Raw genomic sequence first — 25,683 nt, 5'->3', positions numbered from 1 at the left:
AACATTAATTTCCCAGTACATCTCCATCAGAGCTTTTGGATGACCAGGTGCATTGTCAGTGAGCAGTAATCTTTTAAAAGGAAACTTTTTTTTTTCTTTTTCTGAGTAAGAGGTCTCAACAGTGGGCTTAAAATATTCAGTAAACCATGCTGTAAACAGATGCGCTGACATCCAAGCTTTGTTTTTCCATTTATGGAGCATAAGCAGAGTAGATTTAGCATAATTCTTAAGGGCCTTAAGATTTTCAGAATGGTAAATTAGCACTGATCTCAATTTAAAGACACTGGTTGCATTAGCCACTAACAAGAGAGTCAGCCTGTCCTTTTTTCTTCTGTTTTATTTATTTTTTTAAAGATCTGGTTGGTTGATTGATTGTGTGAGTGGGGTTGGGGCAGAGAGAGAGAGAGAGAATCTCCAGGAGACTCCAGACAGCGGAGCCCAACAAGGGGCTTGATCTCATGACTCTAAGATCATGACTTGAGCCAAAATCAAGAGTCAGACACTCAACTGACTGAGCCATCCAGGTGCCCCTATTTTTTTATTTGATTAATCATGTCTTTTTTTTTATGTTTTTATTTAAATTCTAGTTAGTTAACATATAGTGTAATATTGGTTTCAGGAGCAGAATTTAGTGATTCATCACTTACATACAACACCAAGTGCTCATCACAAGTGCCCTCTCCTTAATACCCATCACATATTTAGCCCATCCACTGCCCACCTCCCCTCCAGCAACCCTCAGTTTGTTCTCTATAGTTAAGGGTCTCTTATGATTTGCCTCCCTCTCTTTTTTCCCCTTCCCCTATATTCATCTGTTTTGTTTCTTAAATTCCACATGAGTGAAATCATACGGTCTTTGTCTTTCTCTGACTTACTATGCTTAGCATAATACATTCTAGCTCCGATCCATGTCATTACAAATTCAAGATTTCATTCTTTTTGATGGCTGAGTAGTATTCCATTGAATATATATATACCACATCTTCTTTATCCATTCATCAGTCAATGAACATTTGGGCTTTTTTCCATAATTTGGCTCTTGTTGATAATGGTGCTATAAACATCGGGGTGTTGGACGCCTGGGTGGCTCAGTCATTAAGCGTCTGCCTTCGGCTCAGGTCATGATCCCAGGGTCCTGGGATCGAGCCCCACACTGGGTTCCCTGCTCTGTGGGAAGTCTGCTTCTCCCTCTCCCACTCCCTCTGCTTGTGTTCCCTCTCTCACTGTGTCTCTCTGTGTCAAATAAATAAAATCTTAAAAAAAAAATCGGGGTGCATGTGCCCCTTTGAATCAGTCTTTTTGTATCCTTTGGACAAATACCTAGTAGTGTATTGCTGGGTTGTAGGGTAGCTTTATTTTTAACTTTTTGATGAACCTCCATACTGTTTTACAGAGTGGCTGCACCAGCTTGCATTCCCACCAACAGCGTAAGAGGGTTCCCTTCTCTGCATCCTTGCCAACTGCTGTTTCCTGTGTTAATTTTAGCCATTCTGACATATATGATGTGGTATTTCATCATGCTTCTCATTTGTATTTCTCTGATGATGAGTGATGTTGAACATCTTTTCATGTGTCTGTTAGCCATCTGGATGTCTTCTTTGGAAAAATGTCTGTTCATGTCTTCTGCCCATTTCTTGATTGGTGATTATTTGTTCTTTGGATGTTGACTTTGATAAATTCTTTATACATTTTGGATACTAATCCTTTATCAGATATCATTTGCAAATATGTTCTCCAATTCAGCATGTTGCCTTTTAGTTTTATTGATGGTTTCCTTTGCTGTGCAGAAGCTTCTTGATGAAGTCCCAACCGTTCATTTTTGCTTTTGTTTCCCTTGCCTCCAGAGATGTACCTAGTAAGAAGTTGCAGCGACTGAGGTCAAAGAGGGTGCTGCCTGTGTTCTCCTCTAAGATTTTGATGGATTCCTGTTTCACATTTCAGTCTTTCATCCATTTTGAGTCTATTTTTTTTTTTGTATGGTGTAAGAAAGTGGTCCAGTTTCATTCTTCTGCATGTAGCTGTCCAATTTTCCCAACCATTTGTTGAAGAGACTTTCTTTTGTTCCATTGGATATTCTTTGCTGCTTTCTTGAAGATTAGTTGACCATATAGTTGTGGGTCCATTTCTGGGTTTTCTATTCTGTTCCATTGATCTATGGGTCTGTTTTTGTGCCAGTACCATACTGCCTTGATTACAGCTTCGTAATATAGCTTGAAGTCCGGAATTGTGGTGACTCCAGCTTTGGTTTTCTTTTCTTTTTTTTTTTTTTTTAAAGATTTTATTTATTTTTATTTGAGAGAGAGAGAATGAGAGAGAGGGAGTACATGAGAGGGGGGAGGGTCAGAGGGAGAAGCAGACTCCCCGCCGAGCAGGGAGCCCGATGCGGGACTCGATCCAGGGACTCCAGGATCATGACCCGAGCCGAAGGCAGTCGCTTAACCAACTGAGCCACCCAGGCGCCCAGCAGCTTTGGTTTTCTTTTTCAAGATTGCTTGGGCTACTCAGGGTCTTTTGTGGTTCCATACAAATTTTAGAATTGTTTGTTCTAGCTCTGTGAAAATGGTGTTGGTATTTTGATAGGGATTGCATTAAATGTGTAGATTGCTTTAGGTAGTATAGACATTTTAACAATATTTGTTCTTTCAGTCCAGGAGTATGGAATGCTTTTCCATTTCTTTGTGTCATCTTCTATTTCTTTCATAAATGTTCTATAGTCTTCAGAGTACAGATCTTTTACCTCTTTGGTTAGGTTTGTTCCTAGATAGCTTATGGTTTTTGGTGCAATTGTAAATGGGATCGATTCCTTGATTTCTCTTTCCGCTGCTTCATCATTGTTGTATAGAAATGCAACAGACTTCTGTGCTTTGACTTTATATCCTGCAATTTTGCTGAATTCCTGTATCAGTTCTAGCAACTTTTTCGTGGAGTCTTTGGGTTTCCTAGAGTATCATGTCGTTTGTGAATAGTGAAAGTTTGACTTCTTCCTTGCCAATTTGGCTGCCTTTTATTTCTTTTTGTTGATTGCTGAGGCTAGGACTTCCAATATTAGGTCAAATAACAATGCTAAGAGTGGACATCCCTTCTTGTTCCTGACCATAGAGGAAAAGCTCTCAGTTTTTCCCCATTGAGGATGATAGTAGCTTGGGTCTTTCATATATGGCCTTATGATGTTGAGGTATGTTCCCTCTATGCCAACTTTGTTGAGGTTTTTATCAAGAATGTGTGTGTACTGGGGCATCTCGGTGGCTCGGCTGAGCATCCAACTCTTGATTTCAGCTCAAGTTGTGATCTCAGGATTGTGGGATCAAGCTCCTCATTGGGCTCTATGCTCAGCCGGAAGTCTGCTTGAGATTCTCTCCCTCTGTCTCTGCTCCTTCCCCCACTCATGCTGTCTCTCTAAAATAAATCAATCTTTAAAAAAATTTTTCCAAAAAAGGAAAAAAAAATGGGTGCTGTACTTTGTGAAATGCTTCTTCTGCATCTATTGAGAGGATCATATGGTTCTTATCCTTTCTTTTATTAATGTGGTGTATCATGTTGATTGATTTGTGAATACTGAACCACCCTTGCAGCCCAGGAATAAATCCCACTTGATCATGGTGAATAATTCTTTAATGTACTATTGAATTCGATTTGCTAGTAACTTGTTGAGAATTTCTGCATCGATGTTCATCAGGGACATTGCCCTGTAATTCTTTTTAGTGAGGTCTTTGGTTTTGGAATCAAGGTAATACTGATCTCATAGAATGAGTTTGGAAGTTTTCCTTCCACTTCTATTTTTTGGAACACTTTGAAAAGAATAGCATTAACTCTTCTTTAAATGTTTGGTAGAATTCCCCTGGGAAGCCACCTAGCCCTGGACTTTTCTTTGTTGGGAGATTTTTTTTATTATTTTATTATTTATTTATCTACTTATCTACTTATTCATTTATTTGAGAGGGAGAGGGGAGGAGCAGAGGGAAAGGGAGGGAGAGAATCTTGAGCAGTCTCCACACCCAGTGCAGAGCCCAATGCAAGGCTCGATCTCACAACCCTGAGATCGTTACCTGAGCTGAAATCAAGAGTCTGACACGTAACTGACTGAGCCAACCAGGTGCCCCTGTTGGGAGATTTTTTTATTACTGATTCAATTTCTTTGCTGGTTATGGGTCTGTTCAAATTTTCTATTTCCTGTTTCGGCTTTGTAATTTATATGTTTCTAGGAATGTATCCATTTCTTCCAGATTGCCTAATTTGTTGACATATAAGTGCTCATAATATTCACTTATAATTGTTTGTATTTTTGTGGTGTTGATTGTGATCTCTTTTATTCATGATTCCATTTATTTGGATCCTTTCTCTTTTATTTTTGATAAGTCTGGCTAGGGGCTTACTAATTCTGTTAATTCTTCAAAGAACCAGCTCCTAGTTTCATTGATCTGTTCTGTTTTTTTTTTTGTTTGCTTCTATGTTTCTCTATCATTCATTTCTGCTCTCAGTTTTATTATTACCCTTCTTCTGCTGGCTTTAGGCTTCATTTGCTGTTCCTTTTCTGGCCCCTTTAGGTGTAAGATTAGGTTGTGTATTTGAGACTCTCCCTGATTGTTGAGGTAGGCCTGTACTGCTATGTATTTCCCTCTTATGACCGCTTTTGCTGCATCTCAAAGGTTTTGAACCATCATGTTTTCATTATCATTTGCTTCCATGTATTTTTTGTATTTCTTCTTTAATTTCCTGGTTAACCCATTCATTCTTCAGTAGGATATTCTTTAACCTCCACGTATTTGTGGTCTTTCTAATTTTTTTCTTGTGGTTGACTTCACGTTTCATAGTATTGTGGTCTGAAAATATGCATGGTATGATCTCAATCTTTTTGTACTTTTTGAGGCCTGATTTGTGACCCAGTATGTGATCTATTCTGGAGAATCTTCCATGTGCACTGGAAAGAATCTGTATTCCGCTGCTTTAGGATGTAGTGTTCTGAATGGATCTGTTAAGTCCATCTGGTCCATGATGTCATTCAAAGCCCTTGCTGCCTTGTTGATTTTCTATGTAGATGATCTGTCCATTGCTGTGAGTGGGGTGTTATAGTCCCCTACTATTGCTGTATTGTTATCAATGAGTTTGTTCATGTTGTTACTAATTGATTTATATATCTGGGTGCTCCCAAGTTGGGGGCATAAATATTTACAATTGTTAGATCTTCTTGTTGGATAGACCCCTTTATTGTGATAAAGTGCCCACTTCCAACTCTTATTACAGTCTTTTGTTTAAAATATAGTTTGTTTGATGGGCATTAATCAGCATGTGATGTGATGAGCACTAGGTGTTATATGCAACTAATGAATCATTGAACATTGTATCAAAAACTAATGATGTTGGGGATGCCTGGGTGGCTCAGTCGGTTAAGTGTCTGCCTTCAGCTCAGGTCATGATCCCAGGGTCCTGGGATCAAGTCCCGCATCAGGCTCCCTGCTCAGCGGGGAGCCTGCTTCTCCCTCTGCCTGCTCTGCCTGCCCCTTCCTCTGTTTATGTGCACTCTCTCTCTTTCTCTGACAAATAAATAAAATCTTTGAAAAAAAATGATGTTGGTTAGTTATGTTGGCTAATTTAATTTAAATTTTAAAAGAAGTTTCATTCTAAACACACACACACAAATATAGTTTGTCTGATATAAGTATGGCTACTCCAGCTTTCCTGGACATCCATTAGCATGGTTCTCTATCCCTTCACTTTCAATCTGCAGGTGTCTTTACGTCTAAAATGAGTCTCTTGTAGGTAGCATATAGATGGGTCTTGTTTTTGTTTTTATCCATTCTGATACCCTATGTCTTTTGATTGGAGCATTTAGTCCATTTACACTCAGAGTGATTATTGATAGATATGAATTTAGTGCCATTGTATTACCCGTAAGGTCGCTTTTCCTGTAGATTGTCTCTGTTCCTTTCTGGTCTTTGTTACTTTTGGTCTTTCTTTCCCACTCAAAGAATCCCCTTTAATATTTCTTGCAGGGCTGGTTTAGTGGTCACGAACTCCTTTAGTTTTTGTTTGGGAAATTCTTTATCTCTCCTTCTATTCTGAATGACGGCCTTGCTAGATAGAGTATTCTTGGTTGTATATTTTCTCCATTCAGCATTTTGAATATATCATGCCACTCCCTTATGGCCTGCCAGGTTTCAGTGGAGAGACCTGCTAACCTTATTTGTCTTCCCTTGTACGTTAGGGTTTTCTTTTCCCTTGCTGATTTCAGGATTCTTTCCTTATCTCTGTATTTTGCAAATTTTACTACAATATGTCTTGGTGTTGGCCTGCTTTTGTTGATTTTGATGGGGAATTCTCTGTGCCTTCTGGATTTGGATGTTTGTTTCCTTCCCCAGATTAGGGAAGTTTTCACCTATAATTTGCTCAAATAAACCTTCTGCCCCTTTTTCTCTCTTCTTCTTCTGGGACTCCTATGATACGGATATTATTACACTTTATGGAGTTGCTGAGTTCCCTAAGTCTACATTCATGATAGAATCTTTCCCTCTTTTTTCAGCTTCATTATTTTCCATAACTTATTCATTCCTTTGCTTCTACCATCCTGTGGTCATTACATCCTGTCAATTTTACATCTTGGTTATAGCTTTTTTTATTTTGGTCTGACTAGTTTTTATGTTTTTTATCTCTGCAGTAAGGGACTCCCTGGTGTCTTCTATGCTTTTCTCAAGCTCAGCTAGTATTCTTAGGATTGTTGTTTTAAATTCCAGTTCAGGCATATTACTTCTGTTTTGATTATATCCCTGGCAGTGACCTCTTCTTTCCTTTGGGGTGAATTCCTCCATCTTGGCATTTTGTCTAGGTCTCTCTTCCGTGTGTTATGAAAGCCAGCTATGTTTCCTGCTCCTGAGAGTAACAGCTATATTAAGAAGAGGTTCTATACTGTCCAAGGCCTGGTGCTTCATGAAGTGTTTCTGGTGTATGCTGTGTGCACCCTGCTGTTATGTTTTGGCTACTCTTTCCCTCAGGTAGGTCCTCTGCAGAGTTTCTCCTTTCCTGCAGTAGGGAGTATTTGGACTCTGTCCAGGGTGTGGCGAGTTTTAACTAGGTGTGTTTTAGTCTGCTTAAACGAGGACAGGTCTGGGGTGCCTGGGTGGCTCAGTCGGTTAGCATCTGACTCAGATTTTGGCTAGGGTCGTGATCTCAGGGTTGGAGGATTGAGCCCCATGTCAGGCCCCACATTCAGCACGGAGTGCTTGAGATTCTCTCTACCTCTCCCTCCCCTCTGCCCCTCCCTGCATGCGCTGAAAGAAAGAAAGGGGCTAGATCCTATTTCCCCTAGACCTTAAGCTTTGTAACACTCTATGGTCAGTAGGCTTAATGCATGTGGGGGGGTCTGTGCTGATCTTCTGACGGGGGAGAGGGGCGCGGGGCAGCTGCTGCTCTGACTCTCAGGCACACTTGCCCTAGTTCAGAAGCACCTGCAGAGTGCAGAGAGGTGGGGCTTGGTGTAAGTGGCTCAAGCCTCCACTGTGGGGTGCCATGCTGCTCGTTGAAGTCCGTCTGTGCTGACTGGGGGGGGGGAGGGGGAGGAGGAAATGGCATCAGCTTGCTCTCTTGTCCCTGGAGAGGGGAGTTCATGCCTACCCCTGTTCAGGAAGCTCTCACAGAAGAGCAAACAATCTCCCCTCCTGTGTTCCAGGCTTCTGTCAGATCCTTGCCTTCACCCTGTCTGTGTCTGAGCCATCTGCCCACCTGGTGGTACAGTGCTCCTGTTTTATCTCAGGCACACCGGCTGGGTTTCAAAACTCCACAAATTTTAGGGACCTGGCATGGACCCACGCTAGTCCTCTGTGGGAGGGTCTTGCTGTGCTGTGGCTGGTGCCAGATTATCCCAGAAGGGCAGTTGCACAAATGCACAGGGGCTTGGAGTTTATGTAAAGCTCAGCAAAAAGTGGGGTCCAGTTAGCTGCCCACAGCAGCTGCCTCTGCTTGTATGCTAATGAACAGGGCAGCTCAATGGCACCTGTGGGACAATCAGCCTGTCCTTTGAATCCAAGTATTGACTTTTCCTCTCTAGCTATTAAAGTCCTAGATGGCATCTTCTTCTAGTATAAGGCTATCTTGTCTACAATGAAAATCTGTTGTTTAGTGTAACCACTTTCATTAATTATTCTAGCTAGATCTTTTGGATACCTTGCAGGAGCTTCTACATCAGCACTTGCTACTTCATCTTGCTTGCACTTTTATGTTATGAAGATGGCTTCTTTCTTTAAACCTCATGAACCAACCTCTGCTTAGCTTCAATTTTTTCTTCTGCAGCTTCCTCACCTCCCCAGCCTTCACAGAATTGAAGAGTCAGGGTCTTGCTCTGGACTAGACCTTGCTTCGGCTTATGGGGATGTTGTAGCTGCTCTGATCTTCCATCCAGACCACTAAAAATTTCTCCGTATCAGCAATAAGGCTGTTTCATGTTCTTATCATTCATGTGTTCACTGGACTAGCACTTTTAATTTCCTTCAAGAACTTTTTCTTTGCATTCACAACATGGCTAACTATTTGTTGCAAGAAGTCTAGCTTTTGGCCTATCTCAGCTTTCAACGTGCCTTCTTCATTAAGCCTAATAAAGCCTAATTGTTTCTAAGTTTTGACTTAAAGTGAGATTCACTTGAACTAAACTTAAGAGCCCTTGTGGGGTTATTAATTGGACTAATTTCAATACTGTTGTGTCTCAGGGAATATGGAGGCCCAAGGAGAGGGAGCGAGATGGGGGAACAGCCAGTTGGTGGTAGAGTCAAAACGTACACATTTATTAAGTTCATCATCTAATATGGGCATGGTTCATGATGCCCCAAAGCAATTACAATAGTAACATCAAAGATTACTGGTCATAAACCAACATAACAAATATAAGGATAATGGCAAAGTTTAAGAACTTAATTCTTTACTTTTGATGTAATGGAAAAGTTTAAGATATTGCAAGAATTGTCAAAATGTGACAGAGACACGAGGTGAACAAATGTTATTAGAAAATGGTACAGATTTTGCTCAATGCGGAGTTGTTATAAGTCTTCAATTTGTATAAAATGCAGTATCTGCAACATATAATAAAGCAAAGTGCAATAAAACTAGGTATGCCTATACAAACTTTAAGTTATAAAGTAAATAAGGTCTGAGGAGCTAATGTAATACGGTAACTATACCTGAAATTTGCTAAGAGAGTAGAACTTATATGTCTCACCAAAAAAAAAGTAAGTATGTGAGGGGAATCCTTTCCCTATGTATATGTCTATTAAATCATCACACTGTATACTTCAAATATCTTAAAATTTTGCCAATTATACCTCAATAAAGCTGAGGGGAAAAAAAAAAACAGAAAAAATTAGGAACTATTGGAATTCTCCAAATATTAAAAAAGTCCATTCCCAACTACTTTACCATACATGAATTGGTTTTCCAAAAAGTTCATCTCCATAGTTTTTTTTCCAGTGCAATAGCAACAACTCAATCAAAAGATATTTATGTAAAAATATTTGTTCTTGCAAACAGGTTAAAAGAGCAGCCCGCTAGTTGCCACTGGGTAGAGAAAAGAAAAAATAGCTAATAAGCACTAAGTTCTCTACTGATACCTATCTGCCTTTCTAGGTTTTGTTCTCTAAATTCTAGTCAAGACTATAAGAAAAATGACCCCCTAATGCATATGATGAGACACCAGTAATAAAAACTGTGTAGAGGCCTAGTCCTTCACCTGAACCAACCTGAAACTTGAAAGAGAAAGAATATAAATGCAATACCACTTGTAGTATTACTTAAAATTATCTCCTTTTTCTTTTTTATAAACACACATAAAACCTCAAAACCTTAAAGCCTCTATGAAAACATTTTACCCTAATTATTTTTGAGAATTAAAGGAATCACTTGAAGAAAAAAAAATTTGGTTATGCAGATTATAATCAACACTGTCATTCACTTTGTTACTCAATGACTCTTTAATAGATGGAGAAATATAAAAAAAGTTTTAATCTGCAATGAGAATTCTCAATTGTATACAAAAAAATTCAAGTACTTACCTTAAAAATGGCATTTTTTGCCTTATATGTAGCAAAATATGGTTGTTCCAAAAGCCACAATGATGTAAGAATGGCAGCTGTAGAGGTCTTTACACGAATGATGGGACTATATTCACAGGATAACTCAGTGAGACTAGGATCACAGAGCAGTCTTTTATTAGACCACCTTATCATCCATTCCAGCAGCCTTCTTATACTGCTAAATGTGTTGTTTAGTACTAGAGGAAGATCTTCTTGAGGGTTAACATCATTGCATTGAATTGCTTTAAAAATACATCTTCTAGTTTTGTTGGACTTGGGAGTCCAAAAAATATGGTTTGACAATCTCTGGATTACAGGTTTCTCTGAACTGTCATCTTGTAGTCTATAAACTGACTTTTGTTTTAAACCAAACAATCCACTTGTCCCTTCCTTTTTATCGACTTCATTCAAAGGGTTCTCTAAAAATGGCCAGATTTCTTGAGTAACCGGTACTGAAGCTGAAAGTGCTTGGTTTTCTGACTTTTCAGACTCATATGACTCAGAAGCAACAAAGCAGGAGCCAGCTCTAAACACATTCTGGCTTTTGGTTTTGCCTTGACGTCGTTTTAATGTTGTATGTACATCAAAAAGTAAAGAATTAAGTTCGTGTTCTCTAAGATGTCCAGAAAAACTGGTTAGAAATGGAATGCCAGGATCCTTGGAATCAAGTAGGTCTCTTTCAAGAACATAACTCAAGAAGAGATCAAGAAATTTAATATATTCATCATCATCACGTTCAAATTCCCAAACACCTATTATAGGAAGTGCATTCTGTAATAACTTTTCATGATCTTTTCTTTCAAGATTTTCTTTCTGATTACATATCTTCTTTTTTTCATTGGACTTATCAATCGATGTTAATTCCACATGATTTGGTGCATCTCTAGCAAAAAAAATTGAAAAAGACAAAATTAAAGATTTAATCACTAAAACACATGTTAGAATTGACAACAAAAATTTTCTCCACTGATTGAATCATATATCTTTATATAATGCCTCAATGCCTTTCAAATGAGGGGGTTAGACTAAATGAACATTCTGATTAAAAAAATATAACACATTAATACCAAAAGGGGGAAATTTGTGTTAAAAAAGACTGAAATGGGGGTGCCTGGGTGGCTCAGTTAAGAGTCTGCCTTCGGCTCAGGTCATGATCCCAGGGTCCTGGGATCGAGCCCTGCATCATGCTCCTTGCTCAGCAGGGAAGCCTGCTTCTCCTTCTCCCTCTACCTGCTGCTCCCCCTGCTTGTGCTCACTCTCTCTGTCAAATAAATAAATAAAATCTTAAAAAAAAAAAAAAGACAAATGTGTTTATAGAAATTTCACTTTTAAAAACATGAATTTTTGGGGCGCCTGGGTGGCTCAGTTGGTTAAGTGACTGCCTTCGGCCCAGGTCATGATCCTGGAGTCCCGGGATCGAGTCCTGCATCGGGCTCCCTGCTCAGCAGGGAGTCTGCTGCTCCCTCTGACCCTCCCCCCTCATGCTCTCTCTATCTGATTCTCTCTCAAATAAATAAATAAAATCTTTAAGAAAATAAAAATAAATAAAAATAAAAATAAAAACATGAATTTTCTGGGGAAAAAAAGGTCCACTAATAGGTCAGAATTTAGGAATATAAAGTCAATAAAAATCATAAGCCACCAATATACATCTTAATTTATGGTTTCTTGTTTTTTGCCTCTGCCCCTTTCAGCCTTCCCCGTACAATGTGCAACAAGCAGGACTGCCCTCAAGACTGTACTACACAAAAGTTGGGAATTTTTTCTAAACTTTCTGCTGCTACTAAACCTGTTAGGCAAACCCTTTAACTGCCAATCATAATTACTTTTTAAATCTGTTTTCTTTCAACATGATCCTTAGGGAAGAACAGATTCCTAGTTCCCTCAGTAAAAGAAATAAAGGGTTCGTGTTAAGGCACCTGGACTGAAGGCGTCATGTCTCTTCTTATTAAGAAGGCACAGTAAGCAGCCTCCAGTGTATTCCACCAAAATTGCTTGGTGAAACAAGCACACCATTTATAATACTATTAGGTATGATTTAAGCAGACATTTATGTTTGAAGTAGATAAAATTATTTCATTTAAACAAGATTATGGTTGATTATATAGTCTTTCAGTCATGAAAAGGATAAACTACATAGCAGATAATGGAATTATAAAGAAAAAAATTTACCTAGAGTAACAGAAGTTTAAATGGTAAGAATTTCTAGACAATTTATAGACAAGTTTCAAAGATGAATGTGCAGTTTCCTTTCCCTGGAAACCCTTAAAAATAATATTGCTAACTCAATAATCCTAAATTATTTAATCTAAAGATTACTAAAAAAACTAAAACGGGGCGCCTGGGTGGCTCAGGTGGTTAAGCGTCTGCCTTCAGTTCAGGTCATGATCCCAGTGTCCCTGCTCAGCTGGGAGTCTGTATCTCCCTCTCCCGCTGCCCCTCTCTCCCTACTTGTGTTCTCTCACTCTCTCTCAAATAAATAAATAAAATCTTAAAAAAAAACCCACTAAACTAAATGCCCCCCCCACTGGACTCTAGAATTTCATCTACTTACCTGATTTTATACTATCAGGTAGCAAAATTATTTCATATCTCAATAATATTTTTAATGAATATTCAAATGTACAGTTTCATTTTACACTCCTAACATCCTTGTGAGTCAGGGAGGGTAGCACTTATCATTCATATTGTTAACAATGCAATCAGTGAGGGACAAGAAATCAGCTTCTCTCTTGCATGAACATACTGGAAATATTTTTTTCCAAAGGAAGTGAATGCTTGCTATTAAGAGATCTCAACTGGGGGCACCTGAGTGGTCAGATGGTTAAGCGTCTGCCTTCGGCTCAGGTCATGATCCCAGGGTCCTGGAATCGAGCCCCATATCTAGCTCCCTGCTCAGCGGGGACTCTGCTTCTCCCTCTCCCTCTGCCTCTCCCCCTGCTCATGCTCCCTCTCTCTGTATCTGTCTCAAGTGAATAAATAAAATCTTTCTAAAAAAAAAAGAGAGAGAGAGATCTCAACTGTACCTTTGATAGACACGTATCCTACTTTTTTCTTCAACTGACAATGCTTCCGAGAAGGTGTCTGCTGTATCTGCATCACTGTGGACTAGAGAATTCCCCAGTTCGGTGAGTGTGCTCCTGCTCAAACTAGTTCCTAGGGAAAACCTATCAAAACCTGGAACCTCAGCTGGTTTTTCTTCTTCAACTGGTTCCCAGATATTCATCTCAAAAGAACCTATATTTCTCTGCACACGTTTTAGGGCTTTCACTCTCACTTTATGTATAGAATGCATAATAACAGACATCATTTCCTCAGTTTGGGGACCTATGAAGGAAAAAACAAAAGGCCTTAGAGTAAATTAAAATGTTTCCATTCAAGACAAAGGGGGACCCAATTCCAGTCCCTCCTGGGAACACGGAATCCAACTGATGACTAAGATTTATTTCCATATTCTTACAGAGCATGCTTTCTTCAGTATTTGTTAGAAAGCTATGTTCCGCATTTTGAAGTAGAATTGCAGAAGTTAGAAAGGTCCATTAAAGAACAATAAAAGGGACAGAATCCAGACTCCATAAGACCATATGCCCTGGAAAACAAAAATTAAGAAGTAATTTAACTATTTCAGGGCACCTGGGTGGCTCAGTTGGTTGAGTGTCTGGCTCTTGATTTCAGCTCAGGTTGTGGTCTCGGGGTCATGGGCTGGAGCCGCATTCAGGCTCCGCACTGGGCATGGAGCCTGCTTGAGATTCTCTCTCTCCCCCTCTCCCTCTGCCCCTCTCCCTGCACTCACTCTCCCTCTCTCAAATAAATAAATCTTTTTTAAAAAGAATTTAACTGTTTAAAAAATCAGACAGATAATTACAGAAAGAATCACTATGATTTTTCCATTCCCGAGTGATAAATAAGAGAAAAGGAGTATAATTTTAGCCAAAGAAACAAGAACACCTTTCTGACTTCAAATAACGGGAAACAATAGGAAGGGAAGGTTTTCAAGGCTGCCTACAGAAAAAATCTTAAACATTATTATACATAAGCAGGACATTTTAGAGAATGTCAAAAAAGTATAAAGAAAAATATAAAACAGAAATATATTAATGCAATAATGTACAATCACAGGACATAACTAGACTTAAATACTATAGTTATTAAAAAAGAGGGTAATTTAGGGGCGCCTGGGTGGCTCAGTCGTTAAGCGTCTGCCTTCGGCTCAGGTCATGATCCCCGGGTCCTGGGATCGAGCCCCACATCAGGCTCCCTGCTCTGCGGGAAGCCTGTTTCTCCCTCTCCCACTCCCCCTGCTTGTGATCCTGCTCTCTGTGTCTCTCTCTGTCAAATAAATAAATAAAATCTTTAAAAAAAAAAAAAAAGAGGGTAATTTGAATTCTTTAAAAATTTCCACATGTGAATGTATTTAATGTCACTGAATTGTATACTTAAAAATGGCAAATTTTATATTATGTATATTTTAACCACAAGAAAAAAAATTTCCACAAGGGTATCTTGAATGTATAGGATAAAATTAGCAATACAAATAACCATAAAGGAAGAGGAAGAATAGTTTTCTTTTTTTTTTTTTAAGATTTTATTTATTTATTTATTTTGACAGAGAGACAGCGAGAGAGGGAACACAAGCAGGGGGAGGGGTAGAGAGAGAAAAGCAGGCTTCCTGCTGAGCAGGGAGCCAGATGTGGGATCATGACCTGAGCCAAAGGCAGATGCTTAATGACTGAGCCACCCAGGCACCCCAAGAATACTAGTTTTCAATAAAATATCTGCATTATGCAAAGAGCTATATGCTCATTTTATATATCTTATTTAATCCTTTTTTTTTTTTTGAGAAAGAGAGAGAGAGTGTGCAGAGGGAGGGGCAGACGGAGAGAGAGAGAGAATCTTTTTTTTTTTTTAAGATTTTATTTATTTGCGAGAGAGACAATGAGAGACAGAGAGCATGAGAGGGAGGAGGGTCAGAGGGAGAAGCAGACTCCCTGCTGAGCAGGGAGCCTGATGTGGGACTCGATCCCGGGACTCCAGGATCATGACCTGAGCCAAAAAGGCAGTCGCTCAACCAACTGAGCCACCCAGGCGCCCGAGAGGGAGAATCTTAAGCAGGCTCCACGCCCAGCGAGGAGCCTGACATGGGACTCAATCTCACAACCCTAAGCCAAAATCAAGAGTCTGCCACTTGACTGAGTTACCCATGAGCCCCTTAATCCTCTTTTAATACACATTCATAAAGTAGGTATTATTATACCCATTTTACAAATAAGGAAATGAGACCCATAGAGACTGAGAAACTTGCCTATAGTCACACAGCTATTAACTGACAGAGCCATGACATGAAGTCAGCTTTGTCTGGTTCCAAAGCAAAACTGGTAATGGAGGAGTGCTTATTTCTGCCTTTTCATACTATCTTCAAAGAAAGGAGAAATGCATAAAAACATAAGCACCAGAAATTACATGCTTTCAAAAGAAAATGAGAATCTTCCATAATTCATCTATCAGATATCTAAGAAATGACAAATACTACCTTTCACAACACAGTGTCTGAGTCTCTGCTGAAGAGAGTGATATTTTTCTCTTAAAGGAACCCTTATGTCTTCAGGATTGGGAAATGCTTTCACAAAAATTTCTGCTACCTTCAGAAAAATTAAAAAAGTGAGTTTTATGAGCAACATCATTCTCAATTAAAATAAAGCAAAAATCCTTTAAAGTCTCTGATTTTCATTTAGTTTGTTTTCACCTACATTCACATTACCTTTCTGATTGGTGGCAGTTCTCCAATAAGGCTCAAAATTAGATCCTGAATAAGTTCTTCAATATCAGAAAACCGAGAGAAGGGCAGCATTCTGTACGCCCACTCCACTGCACTGAGGCAGTGCTCAACCATACAAGAATCAAACTCCACTTCGAGGTCCTAAAAGGATATTGAGAAATACATTTCCTTTTCAATTTAGATGGAAAGATCAGGATGAGTTCAAAAGAAAGATTGTTATTAACAGTAAAATCTTCTATCAAGCAATAATTTCCCAAGTAATGTTTGTTCATTTCCCTTATTTTTGTGCAAGTAAATACCTTTTTTCCCTCCACATTTTCTCTTGCTTTCTGATACTGCCTGCAACTATAGGATAACTTATCACGAATATGTAGCATCCAACACAAAGCACAAAGTTCTCTGAAGCAACCTAAATCAGGAATGCAAATATGAAAATTTGGATGAGTATATACATTCATATAATAACAACTTCATCCCTGCTCGTTTTTTTTCCCAAAATAAATGTCCTTATTTTGTTGATTATAAAAGAAACATATGTTCATTGACAACACCTTATATAAAAGTCATGAAAATCCTTTCAGAATTTTTATGTACATTATTCTAGAATATTTCATGCATGGGCAGTTGCATAAAAATATTGAAAACATTTTTAGAGTAAATAACTTACTCTATTTACTAGAAGTTTACTTGCTTTAAGCTTCATAGCATATTGTAGATAATGTTCAAAACCAATATACACAGCTCTTAATACTGTATAGTTAATTTATTTGGAAAATCCCTTATGATAGGCAACTAAGTTTAAAATTTTTCAATACTAGAGACATACTTTCCACTATTAAACAATTTTTTAATTAAAAGCAATAAAAGTACACAAAGACATATATAATCATACTATGTATACTGTGTTGAACCTAGGTCTTTTTTTCATTTAATGTATCCTGGTTATCTTTCCATGGTGGTAACATACACATACTGTCTTTTCATTGCCAATATAGTATTCCATTGTATAGAAACTTCCCCAAATCAACTGTTTATATTATATCATTATTAATATTTAGGCCTAATTTCTAAGCAAGCAGTTCATTTTGGACAAACCTATTGCTTTAATGGAAACTTCATCAAGCTTGTGGTCTCCAGCTGCTCCAGGTCGAAAGAATGCTACACCTCCTTTACAGTAATTAAGTAATGACTGAGGGAAAGGACTCAATGAAGGAAGGGACCCTTTCATTCGAATCTGAAAGAATGACAGAATATGTTAATTATCAGTGATCTAAATCTATTTTTGAGGAAGCTATAAAGGAACAAACAAGGCAGGTAAGATAAACCATACAGAATGGAAAACACAGCATGGTTCCTATACTATGTAAGAAAATATCCCTGAAATGAGCTGTACTTTCAGAAACTTAGCTCACAAATTTAATTCAAGAATTCACTAGGCTAGGGACGCTTGGGTGGCTCAGTTGGTTAAGCATCTGCCTTCAGCTCAGGTCATGATCCCAGAGTCCTGGCATCAAGTCCCGCATTGGGCTCCTGGCTCAACGGGGAGCCTGCTTCTCCCTCTGCCTGCCGCTCCCCCTGCTTGTCCGCTCTCTGATAAATAAATGAATAAATAAAATCTTTAAAAAAAAAAGAAAGAAATTCACTAGGCTAGATCACAAAAAGAGAAAAGAAGATTTCAATCAAATTTTTTTCATCACTCAGTTTTGCCTGTATTAAAAGAATTTAATGCTATTTGTCCTGACTTTCCCCAAAGGCATAATAAAGGAAAAAAAGATATTTAAGTATCTCTCATCCAAAACAAAACTATGTGCAGTACCTAAAAATAAATACGACAAAAGTTATATCTACCTATATAATTTTTAAAAAACTTAAGTGACAGAATTAGAAAGTCACCATCTGGCAACTCCTAATAAAGTAATGACTCCAGCAAGGATAATCAATAAATGTTCAATTAGGTAGAAAGTTGCTGGGCTGATGGAGAACATGAGTGGGTAAAACACAACCCAAACTCATGAATCCCTCTCACCATCACTAAAAGTGAGATAAAAAGTCCTGTGTGTCACATGATATGATGCAACAGGGAAGTATACCATACCATTTATGAAGGACCCATTTCTAAGAAAATGTGAACCTGATCAAGCCCCTGTACCTCAATGAGTATAATTACTAGTTTATGGGGAAATAAAAGGAAAGAGGAATAAATTAAATGATACTAAATGGATAAACTATCAAACACATGCAGAATATGGTACAGGACAAATTTCTCTACAAATCAACAAGAGAAAAGAAATTAAAGGAAACTGCTACAGAATAAAAGAAAAGGAATCTAAGAGACATAAACCTGAAAACAAAAGGATTAGCAGCAGGTTTGTAATCTACTTTCTCCCTCTTCTATTCACTTCCATAAAGACATGATCTTATCAAATCCCCTTGTAAGCATGCTAATGACAGATTTCTTGTCAAACAATTGAACAATACTTACTAGATGTACAGAGCCTAGCTAGGTTGCTTATTATAAATAAACGTAGCATGCATGGATTTATGGAGTATGGCTCACTGAAAATGTCACACAAGCTATATAATTAAAGAGATATAAAAAAGGAGATGTTCAGTAACTGATACTCTTTTGCGTCATGATGTTAAACAGAGGCCAGATCACATTCTTCCACAGCAAGAAAAACCTTGGGAACAACATATGCAATTGCAGGTTTCACCTGTGTCTTTTAGTTATATCCTTGAAATCATTGGTATAAAGTTTGATCCTGGGTAAGTCTGTTGATTCTTATGAGTCAGACTTGATAATATAGTCCTTCCTATAATCTCATAACCAAACATGGGTGAACTTCAGTTGGACCTTGATTCCAAAAAACCTACTATAAAAAAAACATTTTCAAAATCAGGGAAATTTTATTATGGACCAGGTGTTAGATATTAATAAGGAATTATTGTTAACATTGGCATAAGAGTATGGTGGTTTTAAACTATGTCCACAAATCCTTTAAGACTCCTCCCTTCAGAGGTAGAGCCTAACTTCCCTCACCTGGAGTGTAGATCATTCTAAGTAACTAGTTTCTAATCAACAGAATACAAAGTGGTTGTATTGATTTCTGGGAATAAATCACAAAGGCATCATAGCTTTCGCCCTGCTGTCTTTTGAATCACTTGCTCAGGGGAAGCCTCTTGCTAACAACTAGCACAAACTTCTTAGCCACACTCAAGAGTTTCTTGTAATCCAATCTCTGCTCCCTGTCAAGCGTTCAGATTCCTACAGCAACAGTCCATATTTTGGTATGCAACTTAATGAGAAATGTGATTTTTTTTGCTTTCATGAATAAAGACCTTATAATTTTGGTAGCAACAAGTGTTCCACCATTCCAACCAATTTAGAAAACATCAATTTACTACAACCAAATTTGTAATTAGATTATATGCCCAATAAAGTGTAAATGAAGGAGGTAGGGAAAACAGCAATATAGGGAATCACTTATAAATCATTAATATTTCTGTAAGAATGGATCTCCACATTTTTGGTATCTCTCCCAAGATCAATAAATTCATGGGCTAACAATAAAACTATCACATAAATTGGAGGAATAGTGAATTAGAGGGAATTTATGGGTCCTTCTGTATATAGCCCAGGGGTTGACAACAAGCCTTAAAGATAAGCCACAAGTCACACGAGGCACTGGGCAATCAGAGTAGCAATGACTACATACAAAGGCTCTAGTTGATGGCCTGTTATTCCTAGGAGGCATGTCTTCAGCTATGTCACTAAAGTCTTAACGCTAGCTAAATTAGTTAAAGCTGGATTAAGTGAGATTACTGTCAGGATTTGTACATAAGATCAAACTTCTATGCAAATCTAATTTTCAACTTCATTGTAGAAAACTGTTTACTTAAACAATTTTTAAAATGAAGTTTCCTGGGCGCCTGGGTGGCTCAGTTGGTTAAGCGACTGCCTTCGGCTCAGGTCATGATCCTGGAGTCCCGGGATCGAGTCCCGCATCGGGCTCCCTGCTCAGCAGGGGGTCTGCTTATCCCTCTGACCCTCTTCCCTCTCATGCTCTCTGTCTCCCATTCTCTCTCTCAGATTAAAAAAAAAAAAAAAAATCTTAATAAAATGAAGTTTCCTATAATAAACAGGCTCAGTAGATCCTGAAACTATTAAAACCAATCTTTCAATAACACAGGAAGACTCTTCGCCCTTCTTAGTAAACATGCTTTAAAAACAACTTTGGGATGACAAAATACAGAAAGGGTACAATTTCACGTTATATTTTTATGGTAGCTGTAAGCAAATTTTACAAACCTTTCTTTCTAAAAAAAAGTCTAATTTTCAAAAACAACTTGGTAACTTCTCAAAGTCTAAAGGTTCCTACTAAAAAAAGTTGTAAATTCTTGTTTTAAATATAATCAAGGGGGCGCCTGGGTGGCTCAGTTGGTTGAGCGACTGCCTTCAGCTCAGGTCATGATCCTGGAGTCCCTGGATCGAGTCCCACATCGGGCTCCCTGCTCGGCAGGGAGTCTGCTTCTCCCTCTGACCTTCCCCCCTCTCATGTGCTCTCTCTCATTCTCTCTCTCTCAAATAAATAAATAAAATCTTTAAAAAATATATATAATCAAGGGCTGGGGCGCCTGGGTGGCTCAGCTGCTTAAGCATCCGACTCTTTGATCTCAGCTCAGGTCTTGATCTGACGTCTTGAGTTCAAGCCCCGTGTTGGGCTCCACACTGGGCATAGAGCCTACTTAAAAACAAAAACATTTAATCAAGGGCCAAATTAAAGATATTCGGGGCTAATAATATTTATTTCCACATTTCACAGAGACAGACAACAGGCCTACAAAGGACTTGCAGCTGGATAAGGGACATATGAGCAGATGTCCCGTCTGGCTGCACATCAGGTTAAGGATGCAGCTATGGCTCAGCTGAAGTCAGTGTAGAAGGGGATGACAGGCTTGCTTATTATAAACAAACCTGAAATCTATGGATTTATAGGATAGGATTCCTTGGGAAAATGTCATGATTCTAAGTATTTGTAAATATGAATAAACAGTAGTAGATTTAAATAGTTTAACATAGCACATAAGTGACTAAGACATTTCCAAACCTTCTGCATGACTTTTCTCGCCCATCTCAACTGCAAGATGTACCACTGTGCCACAGGAAAAGAACACCGAGCTGCCCGGAAAAGCAAGAGGACCCGTTGAAGGATTCCAGACACCTTTTGGCGGTTCTCTTTCTCAGCTTTTAAAAGAAGATCATCACCATCTTCCTGAAGAAAATAAAACAATTAATTTTAGTAGCTAGTAATATGAAATTTTAAAGGGTTAAAGTGAAAATAAATATAGTGTTTCTCAAACGAAAATGTTCCTGGAGATTTATAAGGGAAATTTTGAGGGATGGCCTTAGAGATTTCAACTATAGCTATTTCTAGTGTCAAGGAAATATTTCTCTCATCTCAGTGTAAAGGGCTAAACTGACCCTAAACCCAAGTCTTCCCTACAACAGTTAAAACCCACCACTCCTGACTCCAATGGTACTAATGGACTGCCAAACAGAACCCTGCATTCTCCCTAGCCAAGAGTCAATCTCAGTATCCTGAGGGAGAGAAATACTCGGGGAGAAATACTTCTACTGTTTTTCTTTTTCCCCTTCCCTCTCCCTCTGGACATGGACAAGGTATCCTTAGAAGCTGCTGGTGGCCACCCTGCTCCCACAAAGGGAGCCAGCCTTAAGCTGAAGCTAACACCTTAGAAAACAAACTAGAGAGGAAGAGCTCCAATCTATGCTAACATAACTGAATCAGAAGTTACCCTACTACTGGGCTTCTTAATTATGCCAGCCAATTTGGACCAAGTTTTCTATTATTTCCAACCCAAAGAGTTCTAATTGATATAAAGTGATTTAGAGTGATATTTAGAAATCCTACCACTGAGGATTATTTTAATAAAATGAATCACTACTAAGGATCATAACCACTCAAACTAATATTAGCATAGCATATTCCAAAAATACCTTAAAATGCTATTTCTAATTTCTGAGCCAATATACTGAAGACTCAGATATGACAGAAAAGACCAATTACTGAGAATACAATGGACTATTTATCCCTTCCATATATAACATATTACATTTGAAATATCAATAAATGAAATATTTTAACCTACTGAAATATAATCTTAAATATAACAAATAAGAATAGAATAAAAACTCTTAAAAAAGAAAAGAAAACTAGATACAGAGAAGTTGCTAATACTAAAATAGTTAGTAAAGAAACAATATCGGAATCACTTCAAAATATTAATCAGATGTTAAAATAATTTATAAGTAAATAATGTGCATTAATACTTTAAATCTTAAAACCAGCTAATTGTAATGTCATGAGAGCAGAGAAAAAGTTCCTGAGAGGAACACCGTATTGCTATTTATGACAGAACTATCAACTGAATAGTGCAGGAGAAAAAAATGACCTATCAAATAAAAAATAAATAAATAAATAAAGTCTTTCCAAAGAGGCAGACAATGAGGTGAATAAAAGACTGAAATATTGTATGGCTTCTAAATTCTGACATTCATTATTTGTTACCCTAAACAAATGTCTATTTTTTTAAAACCTGGATATAGAGAACTCTCTCTTTTGTTTTGTTTTTTAAGATTTTATTTATTTGACAGAGAGAGACACAGCGAGAAGGGAACACAGGCAGCGGGAGTGGGAGAGGGAGAAGCAGGCTTCCCACCAAGCAGGGAGCCCAATGTGGGACTCGATCCCAGAACCCTGGGATCATGACCTGAGCCGAAAGCAGACGCTTAACGACTGAGCCACCCAGGCGCCCTCTTGATTTTATTTTATTATTGCAATAATTTTAACATTTATTGACTGCTTACTATGTGTCCTAGGCCCTAAGGTAAAAGCTTTTACAGGATATCTCATTTAATCCTCACAATAATACTATTACAGGTACTATCATCATCTGCATTTTACAGATAAGGAAACTTAAGTAGTTCAGTACATTGCCTAAGATTATACAATTAATAAACAGCAAAGCTGGGATTTGAAAGTTTGTCTTCAGAGCTTGCATTCTTAACTTGATAATTATTATCAAGTTGATTATTTTAAAATTTGGACAAAATCAACTTTAAATTAATTAAAAGATTAAGCACTAAGCTTACTTCACTGCGAATGGCTGGCTGAGGACAATACAATGGAGGAGCCGGAAGATACAAGCCAACCGGCACTAAGCCCCGCAGCCTTCTACTGAAGTCCTTGGCAGAATTTACCAGAAGCTGAAATGTCTCTGACAGAATATCTGCATCAGCCATAACTGCTGCTTTCAGTACTTCTTGCACTGAACCAAATAGCAGATTTACATCTTCTTCTTCAATGGGATCTACCAAATACAAAATTAGGTAAAACAGTTAAAATTTATATTATGCTGATCCTATTTTGTAGTGTAAAATTTTCTACCTGAAAAATCTAATCATCAAAAGTGAACATATTGTTTGACAGGCAAAACAAGGCAACTTCTAGACAGAAATTTAATAACTATTCTGCTACTTTATTTTTTTATCTATTTATTTGTTTGGGGTTTTTTTTTTTGGTTTTTTTTTTTTGAGGGAGAGATTGACCATGGATGGGGGGCAGGAGGAAGGAAGAGAGAGAATATCTTAAGCAGGTTCCACACTCAGAGCAGAGCTCAATGCAGGGCTTGATCTCATGAACCTGAGATCATGACCTGAGCTGAAATCTAGAGTCAGGTGCTTAACCGACTGAGCCACCCAGGTGCCCCCACCACAGTATTTTTTAAATAAAGTTAGTAAAAATGACTTATGTCATAAAGCTAAAAAAAAAAAAGCAGGAAGATACAAAACATTCCCACCAACAGTGTAGGAGGGTTCCCCTTTCTCTGCATCCTCGCCAACATTTGTTGTTTCCTGACTTGTTATTTTTAGCCATTCTGACCAGTGTGAGGTGGTATCTCATTGTGGTTTTGATTTGTATTTCCCTGATGGCAAGTGATGTGGAGCATTTTATGTGTCTGTTGGCCATAGGTATGTCTTCTTTGGAGAAGTGTCTGTTCATGTCTTCTGCCTACATCTTGACTGGATTATTTGGTTTTTGGGTGTTGAGTTTGAAAGAAACTGAGGGTTACAGGAAGGGAGGTGGGTGGGGGGATGGGATAACTGGGTAATGGGTATTAAGGAGGGCATGCGATATGATGAGCACTGGGTGTTATAGGCAACTAATGAATCACTGAACATTACATCAAAAACTAATGATATATTATATGTTGACTAACTGAATTTAAATAAACATTTTTTAAAAAGATAAATAACAGTCCTACAATCTAGCTTCAACTATATAAGTATCTGTATTAATGTGGACATGTCCCAGAAGATAAAATGCAAGGAGATACAGGAGATAGAACTGGAGATTTAGGAACTTTTATATTATGAAATATTTACATGCTTTAAGATATAGAACATAATAGGAAAACATTCATGTATTGACTTTTCATCCTTGTCTGATATTAACATTGTTGATATATTTAATTAATATTTTTAAAAAATAAAATGTTTCAGATATAGCTGAAATTTCTTATGTACCAATCATATTCCACTCACTCTCTCCAGATATAGCTACTATCCACAATTTGGTATGGGTATATTGGAACCCCTATTACACTGATGTTGTGTCCTACACACCTAGAGAGTTCAAATTCATTTTCCACTTCACTAACCATCTGCTGAGTTTGTTTTTAAATCGGTTTATAAGGTATAATTTACATACACTAAAATTCATCCTTTTTAAGTATATAGTTCAAATGAGTTTTGACAAATCTATACAGCCCTGTAAGAATAATGCCATCATCCCAAAAAAGTTCTCCTACACCTTTCTGTTGGCAACCACTGATCTGTTTCCTGTCCTTATACTATTACTTTTTTTTTTTAAAGATTTATTTATTTGAGAGAAAGAGAGAGAAAGAGGGAGAGGGAGAATGGGGGGAGGGGCAGAGAGAATCCTTCAAGCAGACTCCATGCTGAGCGCTGAAACCAATGTGGGACTTGATGCCACAACCCACGAGATCATGACCTGAGCTGAAACCAAGAGTAGGACATCAACCAACTGAGCCACCCAAGTGCCCCCCTTACAGTGTTACTTTTATTAAAATGTCACATAAATGGAATCAAACTATATGTAATCTTTGTTTCTGACTTCTTTCATCCCTCACAATGGTTCTGCAATTCAATCATGTTTTTGCATGTTATCAGTAGTTTGCCCTTCTTCATTATTGATTATTCTATTATACAGATACATTGAGATTTGTTTATCCATTCACAAGTTGATGGGCACTGGAGTTGTTTCAAGTTTTTGACTATTATGAAAAAGCTTCCATGAACATTTGTATACAGGTCTTTGGGTGGTTCTATGTTTTTATTATGCTTAGGTAAATACCTAGGGGTGGAATCCACTGAGTTTCTATTTCCTTTTTGTTTCTGACTCCTGGAAATTTCCCCTACTTTCTCTATATATTAGCTTCAAAATGTGTATTTTTATATTTTATCTACAGACACATTTTATCTATATATTTATTATGGGAAAGTTTTGCAGATTATTTAAAAAACATATTGCTAGAAAAGACTGGGACTTTTTTAGTCCTTTTCTTTCAAAACCAACTTTCATGTAGTTACATTATCTTTTCATTTATTTAAAAAAATATTGACAGGGGTGCCTGGATGCCTCAGTTGGTTGAGTGTCTCCCTCCAGCTCAGGTCATGGTCCCGGGGTCCCGAGATCAAGCCGCGCATTGGGCTTCCTGCTCAGCAGGGAGCCTGCTTCCTCTCTCTCTCTCTCAAAT

At 38.0% G+C, this 25,683-nt stretch overlaps 1 protein-coding gene across 2 annotated transcripts in view; it reads right to left on the bottom strand.

Annotated features, from left to right (window-relative positions):
• The window catches only part of CPLANE1 (ciliogenesis and planar polarity effector 1), a 133,068-nt gene that overhangs the window by 74,166 nt on the left and 33,219 nt on the right, over window positions 1–25,683 (bottom strand). For both annotated transcript variants that reach the window (XM_044916948.1, XM_044916949.1), the window contains exons 18-25: window positions 22,997–23,214; window positions 20,934–21,098; window positions 16,921–17,059; window positions 16,125–16,234; window positions 15,808–15,966; window positions 15,580–15,688; window positions 13,076–13,376; window positions 10,029–10,932 (exon numbers count right to left, since the gene is read on the bottom strand). In XM_044916948.1, the coding sequence (XP_044772883.1) occupies window positions 10,029–10,932; window positions 13,076–13,376; window positions 15,580–15,688; window positions 15,808–15,966; window positions 16,125–16,234; window positions 16,921–17,059; window positions 20,934–21,098; window positions 22,997–23,214 (2,105 nt within the window). The remainder of the gene's footprint in view (window positions 1–10,028; window positions 10,933–13,075; window positions 13,377–15,579; window positions 15,689–15,807; window positions 15,967–16,124; window positions 16,235–16,920; window positions 17,060–20,933; window positions 21,099–22,996; window positions 23,215–25,683) is intronic.

The sequence above is a fragment of the Neomonachus schauinslandi genome, chromosome 7 (assembly GCF_002201575.2).
Source record: "Neomonachus schauinslandi chromosome 7, ASM220157v2, whole genome shotgun sequence".
Classification (NCBI taxonomy): domain Eukaryota; kingdom Metazoa; phylum Chordata; class Mammalia; order Carnivora; family Phocidae; genus Neomonachus; species Neomonachus schauinslandi.
This window is presented reverse-complemented; position numbering and strand designations above follow the sequence as displayed.